This window comes from Taudactylus pleione, unplaced genomic scaffold (genome assembly GCF_031769625.1).
Source record: "Taudactylus pleione unplaced genomic scaffold, aTauple2 ptg000129l, whole genome shotgun sequence".
NCBI lineage: Eukaryota > Metazoa > Chordata > Amphibia > Anura > Myobatrachidae > Taudactylus > Taudactylus pleione.
The window spans coordinates 21617529-21629800 of NW_028284531.1; the positions used below are offsets into that span (position 1 = coordinate 21617529).

Consider the following 12272-nt stretch of genomic DNA (forward strand, 5'->3'; position numbering starts at 1 on the left):
GCCAACAATCAACTCCAACCAACGTAACCTCCAACATTCAATAAACGCCACCTCGAGTCGAGACGCCCCAAGCCATAAATAGTGTTTCGTTTCCCGCACAAATTAAGGAAGGATCAGAGGAACGCACAATCAATGATGCGGCCGCAAAATAAGGACGCATGTATAAATACGTCACGAGACAAAAACACAATTCTGGTGTATTTCTAGTTTGAACATCACACATGGCTACAGACCAGGGAAACAATGGACAACAGTCAGGCGGTAAGTATTTCATGCATTTTGACTCAATGATTAATTATAAACATAATATTGTGCACGTTGTGAAGTTGAGAATTCTGCAAATTTACCCAAATAGGTGAGGAGGATGACATGGAAGAGGCTGCTGGGCCCAGTATTCCGGGCAAAGCTGCCAAAAAGAAAAGGCAGCCACAATTCACAAGAAAGGAGATGGAGGTTTTGATTCAGAAATGTGTGGACATCCTGCCACAGGCAGACAGGAATATGAGTGCAAGCCAGAAGTGGAGAATGTGGGAAGAGGTAGCCGTGGATGTCAATAGGGTGGGTGATTATGTCCGTCTAGCCCGGGATGTCAAACGGCGGTAAGTAAACACTTGACCACCATAAAACCAAAAACCAAAGCAAATTAAAAGTAATGTTTCCAATTTAACCCACAGATGGCAAGACTTCAAATATCGCCTTAAACAAAAAATGGCCGACAGGGCTAGGCATGCAAGGGGGACAGGTGGAGGTCCCACCCCTGTGTCATTGGAGTTTAATGATTTAGAAGAGCTGGCACAGGGGTGTGTGCAGCCTGTGGAGGTGTTTGGTGTGTCCAACATGGATACGGACATGCCAGACTTTGCGGCTCCTCATGCTGTCCCAGGTAAATGTTGTGATGTCACCAACTGTGAAATGTTATTGTGCCAATATTTAGATTCTAATGTGAGTCTTTCCTCATTTTTCCAACAGAGACACAGGCGGATGAGTCTGCTCCAGAGGGGAGCCTTTGCCGCAGAATTTCTGCTGGCTCTGCAGGGGAGGAACCAGTACATCCGGCTGAGGACCCTGCAGAAGCCAGTCCAGGGCAATCCCCCTCGCAGGCAGTGTCCCTCCTCACAGAACTCAATTTTAAATCGGATTTCCATACGGAGATTCTGCAGAGGATGGACGCCAGTCTGGTACGGGTGGCTGAGGCCCTGGAGCAAAATGCTGCGGCCAACGTGACCATTGGTCAGGCCCTGGCAGAAAATACCAGGGCCAACATCCGCATCGCCACTGCCCTGGAGCAGCTCGTTCGCCAGCACATGGTGGAGCCGACCTCCCTTCCTGCCGGAACATCAGGATCCTCCACCTCTGGCACAACATCAGCCAATCCTCCAAATGTGCCTAGCCCTGTGCCTAGTCCAGAGGCCACAACATCTGCCTCTGGACAGGCCAGCCCGATGACATCCCGGACCCGGTCTGGCGCCCTCCCTCCCCCAGCCAAACGGGCGAAAAAACGGTGACACCATTGGCTACTTTTCCCAGTCTCCTTCTGTGCTTGCCTCATATTCCTTTCTGGCCAAAACTTCCCTATCCTTTCTTGTGAATTGTTTTTAATTGTTGCATTTACGTTTACCCAAAAATTATTGTTAGCACAATTAATAAATATTGTGGAACACTGCCAAAAATGTTGGAGTTCAATATGTGTTTTTTTTTGGGGGGGGATACCAATAAATTTACCACACATGTATGACTTTGTATTCTAAAATTTTTGCAAAAATGGGTTACTTTTAATCCAGGCCCACAAGCCAACAACGTTCAAAATAAAAAATTACACATTGAAAAAAAAGTGCTCGTTAAGGAACATTTAAAACATTACCTAAGGAGGAATAAACACCTTGCAAACACAAAATGAGGGACCAAACCTAAACATGATGACATTATTGTTACAATAGTCCAAAAACGAACACATTGCGGCCAAAATACACCCCCACAAATGTATGCTAATTGATTGTGTAATCCAGACATTAGCAGCTATGATTTCCACCTGCGTTCGGTTTTGTGCTATCCAAAAAAACTGCTTTCAAAACACAGACCAAGCCGTTTTTCAATCCAACACTAATTGAGTTTCTGACAAGCTGTGATTAATCGAAACAACATCGAGGAGTGCCGGGACGGAGGAGAAGGCCATCTCCACTATGGTCGAGTTATCCAGCCCCTAAGCTGTGCGAGCATTTTGAAGGGGAAGAGGATTATCCAGTGACGTATGAGTTGGTACGAACACATTTGACGTTCGCATTTGTTAATGTATGTACGCCCAAAAAACGCCTCGCCACGCCTGCGTTTTTCCATCTCCACCCCCGTCAACGCCCAAAAACGGCCTGTTCTGTCAATCACATTTGACATGTCACTTCCTGTACGCTATTTGACGAACGAGACAAAAAAAACTCGCAATCTGCCGTACGCACATGCGCAGTGTAACACCGGCGCATGCGCGGTTACTCAACATCGGAATGCAACGAGCGTACTGCCTTTAACGAACGGCTCTGAATCAGGGCCCTAATCTTCAAATCGGCTCTCAAGACCCCATTCTTCCCCAAAGCTTTTCAGCTCTCATCCTAACCCACTACTCCATGTTCCTTCCTCACAATCCAGCCCATCTGTGTCACCCCTGTTTGTCAGCTCCTTCCCCTTTAGAATGTAAGCTCTCACGAGCAGGGCCCTCTTCCCTCATGTGCTTCTCCTTCACCTACTCCTACTTTAATTTACAACAGCACCTAACCCTTGGTTTCTGACACCATGCTGCTTATTTTAGTGTCATGCAGCAATGTATAAATCATGTATTTGCCCTGCATTGTTTGTACTGTTAAGAACTGTTTTTCTTGTGTGCTCTTTTGTTTATGTACTTGTCTTGTGTGCTCATTTGTTATGTACTTTGTAAGGCACTGCAGAACCCTTGTGGCACCATATAAATAAAGGATAATAATAATAATGTCCCTGCAGATTGCTTTAAATTATACATAAGAAAAACAACAACTTCTGTTTACCTGCATTGAGGTGGCGAAAATCAATAAGTGGTCTTCTCTGGTGAGATTTCATCATTACTGTCAAATAGAAATATAGATACGTCCATTGATAGATAATAATGTAACAGTACATTATTAGCTTATGGTGGGTACACACTACACGATATGCTCCCTGAGTGATATCGTGTAGTGTGTCCCCGGCAGGCTGTGCTCAATGTCGTTCATGACATTGAGCACAGCCGCTGAACGATATCATTAACTATATCGTTCAGCGCCGGGCTCTCTCCCCCATTCCCTGACATGCAGCAACCTGACGAGATCGTCAGGTTGCTGCATGTCAGCCCGATGAACGGTGATGACGAACGACCCGCAGGAACGCGCGTCATCGTTCATCTTTTTGGTGTTAAAAATGGACGATAAAGTGGACGACTGAACGATAACGATATCGTTATCGTTCAGTCGTCCACTTTATCGCCCAGTGTGTACGCACCATTACACAAGTCACTGATTATAATAAATAGGGCAAACAATTGTATTTCATGCCAGAGGTTTGTACATTCATTGGGAATACATGCAATGAAGTGAGATGGCTAAAAGTGATATCACAATGAAGCCAATAAGCAGATGACTAAATGTTATGGACATTAATGACTTCATCCTTAATCAAGTGGTGAGAATTTTTTTGCTAAAGTTAAAACAGGTTTCATAAGCCCGTATAACAAATGGAGAAACCAGGAGTAAATGTACATATATTTTGAAATGCAAAAGACATAATTACAAAGTATGTATACACAGCACACACCCACTATATTAGGCCAATCAATAAAAGTAATAGTTGCTGTACTTACTGAGAGTAATGATGTGCCTGTAATGCTGAGGGAGAGGTCTGTCTGTCTGTCTGTCTGTCTATACAAAGCCATTAATGGGAGCAGCTCTAGTTGCTCTGTCACTGGGAATACACACAAGTGGAGGAACCACATAGCTGTCAACTTTTGTAAATAGTTTCCAAGGGCTCTTTCTACTCAGCAGATGATTTTACTCCAGCTATAGGACATATAATAATAATAATAATAATAGTTACGGGAATATGGGGGAGATTTATCAAACCTTGGAGACAGATAAAGTACCATCCAGTTTCCAACTGTGACTTTACAGGGGAATATTAATCAAACCTTGGAGAGAGATACTGTAAAGTGGAGAGATATTAAGTACTAACCAATCGGCTTCTGTCATGTTACAGGCTGTTTTTGAAAAATTACAGGACCTGATTGGTTGGTACTTTATCTCTCTCCAAGTTTTCATAAATTTCCCCATTATACCATTTGTGGGCAGTGGAAGGCGGTAACTATAATTATCTATTGCTGCATATTCATAGTGAATTACCGTTACAGTTTATCATGTCAGGCCTATTCTGAAAACCCCGAAGAAGCGTACACGGCAAGGGAGATTTGCCTTTCACTAGCAGCCTAACACTGTTGGTGAAAGGAGAAAATGCGTATGCACGGCTGAGGTCTACACTTGCACCTATGAATTTGCTGGGCATCTGAGATGGCGTTAGTTTGTGTTTAATAAATTCAGGGTATATTTATCAATAATATTTAAATTACAGCTGTACATTTCATTTTGTTTTGCTTGCATGCACAGATACCTTTGTTATTCATCAATACTCACTTGTTCAGCAACTTCCAGTGATTCTTGCTTGCAGGCGGATTAATGATGCCAACGTGTGACAATGAGAAAAGCGCATGTGTGGCAGTGGTCCATGCAAGCAGGAGCACCGAGAGGATTGGGGAGCAGGTACTAATTGCCTGGGCTTGTTGGCAGGGGCGCTGAGCCAGACCCCATTAAGATAACGCAACGCTGCACGCTGGGGAGGGGGGCACTGGGAGCCCCTCAGCCCAGCGCAAAGCCTGGAGGGAGGCATGGTCAGTGTGATCGGTCCCCCCCCCACAGGCATAGGCATAGGAGACTGCAGCAGCGTGTGCTGGGCTGCTTTGAGGCAACAGGGGGGGGCAGCGCTGGACCCAGGACCCTCCAGCAAGCCGAGTCCCAGGTAATTAGTACCCGCTCGGTGCACCTGCTTGTTGGAGGAACCCGGGTCTTCCCCCCCCTCTTACTTTCAGCAGCCTTGCACACGCTGCTGTGTACTGGGCTACAGTGGGACCAAGGAGACTGGTGCTGCCCCCCTCGTCAGCGCGTACCACCACTGCAAATATTTTGTTTCCACGAATAGACCACGCCCCCCGACTGTAACGAGGCCCGGGCTGGCTCTCTATGGCCCTGCATGCAAGCGCATTGCTATTTAATCCGACTGGCATCCAGCAAAGCCAGAGACGCTTCACTGGTCCCCATTCCTGGCTATAGGCTGGATATAGGCAACACCATCTTAAGATAGCATTACTTAGGTGCAAAAACAAGTGTTGCCAGCCCTTCGTAAATAGAGTTATGAAAAGCATGGTGACTGTCAACCCTTTGTTAGATAGGGAGAAATGATATAATTGTACCCCTTGGTCCCATTCCTCATCCCCAAGGAGGTATATGGGGAAAGATATAAGCTCCTATTAAAAGCAAAACGTCAGAAAAACTCTGATTTCTCCAGTGCTAACCCTTTGTTAGAAGCCAAATAACGGTGATAGTCTTTTGCTGGGGATTTATTCAGGATGGCAGTTAAAGGGCTGTATCTGAACACATTTGTCCCCAGCCATAGTGAAGGCAGTACAGCTAAAATGATATAATCTGGGAGAAACTGTGAACTCACTAACTTGCCTGGGTACAGGGGCGTAACTAGGTATTTGAAGGCCCCATTACAAAAGTTTGTAAGGGCTCCTATGTACCACCCAATGTTGAAAAAGTATATAACACGTAACTTTGACAATGAATATGGGCCCCCTCAGCTCTGGGCCCTATAGCAGCTGCACCCCTTGCACCTATGGTAGTTATGCCCATGCCTGGGCATTTTGCATTTAAAAATCATTAAATCCTAAAATTGTTAGTCCCATGGGCCAAAAAAGCTAAAAGAACTTTACTAGTGTCCACCCATAGATCACCCCTCCCCAAATACAGAATATGAGATGTTTTATCATATTATGAAAACACCCTAAAAAGTTGGTTCTATTTTGAAATTGCAACTGTATCACACTGGGTGAAATATTTTCTTTTTTTTTTCTATCCCATTTTGGTAGCATAGAAAATCCTGGTTCTTTTTATTTTTGTATTTTTTTTCCAAATATTTATGTTTGAATTCATAGGTATTATAAATGGAACATTGACCACAAATATACTTCTACAATATTCTTGGCACAGTTGCTCTAACGCAATACATGCAATCTAAAATGTTACTGTCCATCTTTATAACTATGTGTACTCAGGGACTGATTCACAATGGATCGCATCTGCAATTACGCACGCAGTCTGGCTGCGATGATATGCTAATCCATTGCGATCGCTATGCCATCGCAGCACTACATAAGGATGCCCACCTTACCTTACTCACATCCGTAATGTTTAGCAAGACTGCGAAACCATCAGTAACATCGAGTACAATCTAAGCCTCACACACACTTGCACAAGCTCTGACCTTACTCAGGAATTGCTATCTTCGTCACACACTATGAGTATTAAAGCAGCGTATGGCATTGCAGTGGATAATTTATGCACGCCCCTGCAATGGCGTTCGAAAGCACTGGCATGCCTGCATTTTGCCGACCACCTCTTCGTCACCACCCACAAACGGCACTTCCTGCCAATCACTCTGAGATAGGTCTGCGTAGTCTCTGCAATCGCAGTCCTGATCACAGTGGCTAGTTTTGCACTTCGATGCTTGTGCATGTACAGATTGCAACAATTGGCTGATTGCGTGCGTAATCGCAGTTGTGATCCGTAATTAATCAGGCCCTAAATGTACAGTACTTGTAGCCTCATGATTTATTTATTTTTTTTATGTAAATTATCTTTTTACACCTGTAATTTTATGTAAGTGTGTATATGGATCAGGGTAGCTTTACACAGGTTAACGGCTGGAAACAGGATGCACCTGAGCTCAATTTTGAGCTTCATGGCAAAGACCGTGAATAGTTATGTACATGTGATTTCTTAGTGGTTTTTTTTATTCAATTTGAAAAACTTTTTACACGTTGTCATTATGTGGTATTGTGTGTAGAATTTTGAGGACAAAAATTAATTTATTCAATTTTGGAATAAGGCTGTAACACAACAAAATGTGGAAAAAGTGAAGCGTTGTGAATACTTTCCAGATGCACTGTATATATAAAATGAGACCCATAGAGGAGGATGGGACATGAGAGAGCAACCATCCATCCAGTCCACTCATCACCCATGCAGAACGCCAACTAGCATTCCCCATGCATCAGTGGTGTCCCTCCCTGTGGTGACACCCAATGCGGGGAGGGTTGTTGTGCCCATGGCAAAAAGGGTATGGCCCCGCAGACAGGGAGCGTGGTCTTGCGGGCAGGGCATTGCTTTCCGGACCAAACCCCCGATTTGTGGACTGCCCCCGGGGACCACTCTGTGTGCAGTGCTAGCTCCCTCACTGTGTAGGAGCCGAGTGCTACACGTAATACTACAGTGCAGCACCCGGCTCCTGCCCGCCTGCACCCCCTTTGTTACGCCACAGCCGTGCGTGTCCAAATTGAAACAGAGCACGTAGTAATTTTTTTATCAGAATTAAAAAAAACAACTACGCAGTTGTTTTTCCATCATCAAAATCAAAACCTAAAATGCTAAATTATCATAATTCAGGGGGTTTATTGCATTCCTATTTTTGCCAAAATATACTTGATACATAAGGCGATAAAAAAAAAAAAAAAAAAAGGAAAATGTGATGAAAAATGCACGGTCTGACGGAAAGAAACGGGATGTTTCCCCATTATCTTGTGCTGTGTATGTTTTGTGCAGTGCTGATATAGGAAATAATATACACAGCTTGAAAGAAAATATTTAAACTGTCAAATCGCTCTTTGCCAAATAAAATCCCTTTCATTTATCTGAGTGTGTATTATAAGAAGAAAATAATCTATTGTTGCCACTAGGTGGCAGTATGGATCTAAAATCCTTTTCAAGTTGGGCTAAATGATTATAAACGTATTCTTTCTGTACTAAGAACTGAAAAGAGCACTAAAAATAATCAAGAAACTAATTAATGGATGAATATACAAAAAACTCAGGCCAGGGTATTTGATACAATCTAACATCTCGGGAAAAGAGTTAATGATTATGCCTTTAAATATGATTACAAAAGAGTTCATGAACACAAGAACATTTTAATGGTCATTGATCTATCTGAGGGTGCTCTTGAGCTGTTATGCACACTATCCAACACTGGAGAGGTCTGGATGATGGCCATATTACTTAGTATAAATTGTTGTAAAGCTTATCATGGAGTGGGAATGATGATTTTTGACATCACTGATGTTTAATAATTTGTCTTGTTTAATAGTTACGAGCTAGATGGCAGAACTGCCATTTCATTTCCCCTAGTGCGATACTTGTGAATAAGTACACTGTGTTGCAGAAATTAATGTATATAATGCACTGTGTGAGCCTCTTAGCACAGTGCTGCGTAAAATATGCACATGATATGCACAGTAGAAAATAAAAATTATATACTGTACTTTACACTTACTGTGCATAAAAGTGAATTATTTTGATATTGTTTTGAAAATGATATACTCTACAGTATACAGTACGACAAATGAAAACATTTGCCTTGAAGAAATATTTGACTTTGTCAAAAACTGCCCTAAAAAACTGTGCACATCTTAGCTATCTATTCAGTATACCCCAATGATAACCACATCCCCAACAGCAGTGGTTTAAATGGGCCAGCTAACAGCGGTATGCCACACCGCCCCATGGAAAATGCAGGGTCCTTAAAAGGGGTTACCAAATGGTTGTTATCAGAAAATGCAGAGAAGAATCTCTGCAAAGCTAAAATTGGAATACTGAGAGGTGCAAGTATCCTTTAACAATGGAAAATCAGAAATTGCAAGTGAATTGTCTTGAAAAAGGTAGTATGTATACCGTATTACCAGTGCATGGCAACAGAAAAATGGACGCAATGTAAATGGCTGATGATAAAAATATATGACAAAATGTTACATCATAAAACTATAATCAAATACATCACCTACCAGCCATGTCTGACAAAGAAGAGACTACTCCAGTGTTATACCACATCTGGAGCATTTTGTGACCACTATACAATACAGATACGTGGGGATGCTGAAAAGTCCTCGGCCTCAGGAAATGGGCTGGAGCCATGAAACTTATAGACTATTCCACGTATTCATCCCAAAGTTCAACACTCTTGGCACAGCATTCCTGGAGTTTATTTAGCCCTTCCAAAACATTTTTAAGTTTGATTATTAAAATACTGCTCTGCTGCTGATATCACCTCCAAATCATTTGAAAAATGCTTCCCTTTCAAAAATGTCTTAAGGTTTGGGAACAGGAAATAGTCTGATGGAGCTTGATCTGGTGAGTAGGGTGGATGGTAGGGTAGGGTGGATGATCTATGCACTCAAACCCCAAATCCTTCAAAACATCCATTGTCAGTCTTACCATCCTTGTGAGCAGGCGCATTGTCCTGCAAAAGGAGAACACCTTTCCTCAATTTCCCTTGCCTTTTTTCCTTCAATGCATGCTTTAATCTGCACAGCAAGTTAGAATAGTATTCAGCATTTATTGTGTGGCCCTTTGGGGGATAATCTGTGAGTAAACCTTTCAAGTCCCAAAAAACTGTTGCCATAACCTTTTCTGCAGACCTTTGAGTCTTGAAACTCTTTGGATGTAGAGAACTCGAGTGCCGCCACTGCATGGTCTGTTGTTACCTCTCTGGGTCGTAGTGATGTAACCATATATCAACAGTGACAAGTCATTGCAAAAAATCATCACCAGATCGCAGAGCCATGTTAGTGGCCTAGGCAAGATTTTGGGTGGTGCCCCCCCCATGGGATCCTGAAAAGGGGTGTGACCTCACAGAAGGGGCGTGGTCTAGCTGAGCTGTGACACCTTCCCCCATTGTGCTGTACTCCTAGCACCCCTCTCCTAGCACAGATCACAGCACAACACCCATCACCTAGCACAGCACCCCTAACCCAGCATAGCACAGATCACAGCACACCCCACCCAGCATAGCACAGATCACAGCAACCATCACCCCTCTCCCAGCACACTTCACCTAGCACAGCACCCCTCTCCCAGTACAGATCACAGCACAGCCTTCATCACCGAACATAGCACACCACCTAACACCTAACACCTCTCTCCCAGCACAGCACCCATCACCCAGGCCCTCACCCAGCACAGCATCCCCCTCTCACAGCACAATGTCAGCACCCCCCACCTGCCCAAGCACCCTTAATCCAACACAGCACCTACTTCACCCAGCACAACACCCCTCACCCAACACCCCAGCCCAGCACCCCTCTCCTAGCACAGCACAGATCACAGCACCTATCACCACTCTCCTAGCAGAGCACCTAGCACCCCAGCCCTCACTCAGCACAGCACCCCTCTCCGAGCACAGCACAAAGGTGCCCCTCATCTGACCCAGCACCCCTATCCCAGCACAGCACCAGATCCTCTCCCACAACCCTAGCCCTCACCCAGCACAGCATGGTGTCAGCACCCACCCTCACACCAACCCTATCCCAGCAGAGCACCCCTCTCCCAGCAGTGAGCACCACAGCACCCCAGCTGGCCCTATCCTAGTTCCAGACTTACTTTACTGGAGCACAGCCTGCAGAGCTGCCCAACTTGAGCTACAGGAAGCTGTGGGTGGCGGACCTGCTTTTCCTGGCTCAAGCTGACAGGCCGCATCCCGGTGCATGCCGCCCCAGATCTAATTACCTGCTGCAGTCCAGGTGCCCCACCCCAGCAAAAAACAGCTGCCCGCTCACTGTTTGCTGCTGCCGGGCCTGATCGGAGCTGTGGACACTGCGAAGCAGCAGTAGCAGCTGTCAGTGTCTCTGCCCACCTGGCAGCAGGTGCCCTGGCCGTGCCTGCCCCAAACCTCTGCCAGCCCTAGACTTTGTTGGATGACCCTAAGTATATTTTTAGTTCGTCTATGCCTAGGGTTGGCTCTGCCAGATTGCTCAAAATGTTGCAAAACCAACTTGGAAGTGTCCACTCGTTGTTTCATTATCGTTTCATTTGGGCACCCACTTGGCTGACATCTTCTGCATATCCAAGAGCTCCTGAATTATGAACCCAACACATTTCCTGGATAACTCCAGTGTCTCAGCTATTGTTTTATCTGAGATTTGCCAATCTGTTAAAATTAAGTCATATACACGATCAACAATTTCGGGTGTGGTCACTGTTGAAGACCTCCCAGATCTTGCTGCATCTTCAGTCTCAAAATCTTCACGCTTAAGATTGGCACACAATTTCTTCACAGTGGAATAAGAAGGGTGCTTGTCACTTAATTTTTGCATAATACACTCATGGATTTCCTTTGCAGTTTTCTTCTGCAGGAACAGAAACTTCATGACAGCCTGGAGTTCCACATTCGAAAAATTCAACACTTTGCATTGACATGTTTGAGTTTAGGACATCAAACACTTGCCAAAAAAAGCGGTATTAGTCTGAAAAGCGGCATATTACTATAGAAAAAGGATGTTCTTTCCGGTTTTGGTTTTGCAAAACCACCCAACTGTTTTAGTTTGGGACTTTAAAAAAATTTGATTTTTGCAATCCAAAATCCGGAAGTCAGACTTAAAATCCGAATTCCGAACCACTGGAATATCAGAGCCGTGACTCGGATTTATCCGGATCTCCTCAGTAGAATAGAACCGCGACTCAGATCTGTCCGGGTTCATGAAATTCGGGTTGATTCGGATTTCTGGAGAACCGTTCCGCACATTTCTACTTTAGAACAATCCCCAGGCATGTACATGATTGCAGCGCATGGCTGGTCAGACTAACTGAAAGTGGCATAGTGGATTAGGGTATGTGTTCTGTCATTCATACTTTGAATGGTAGTATGCCGATTGGTGAATGGAACTGGCCATTCAGCAATCAGTTGTGGGAGGTCTCCAAACACTCATAGGTGGATGGCTGGCTGGCGTGCAGGCGAGGACACCCCTGGAGTTGGATTGCAGAATCCATGAATCCCTAAAATTGCACCAGCCTGAAGGGCAGATGCCACCCTGCACCCCGGCCCAGGCCGCCCATGGCAGCGGCATCTGATTATCAGCTGGTGAAAAGATGGAGACAGGTCTGTCTGTTGAAAGGGGTTTTCTG

At 44.6% G+C, this 12272-nt stretch overlaps 1 protein-coding gene across 1 annotated transcript in view; it reads right to left on the reverse strand.

Moving 5' to 3' along the window:
• The window catches only part of LOC148523717 (uncharacterized), an 81950-nt gene that overhangs the window by 11116 nt on the left and 58562 nt on the right, over window positions 1-12272 (reverse strand). Inside the window, exon 2 of the mRNA XM_088473038.1 lies at window positions 3030-3086. Coding sequence (XP_088329164.1) covers window positions 3030-3086 — 57 coding nt within the window. The remainder of the gene's footprint in view (window positions 1-3029; window positions 3087-12272) is intronic.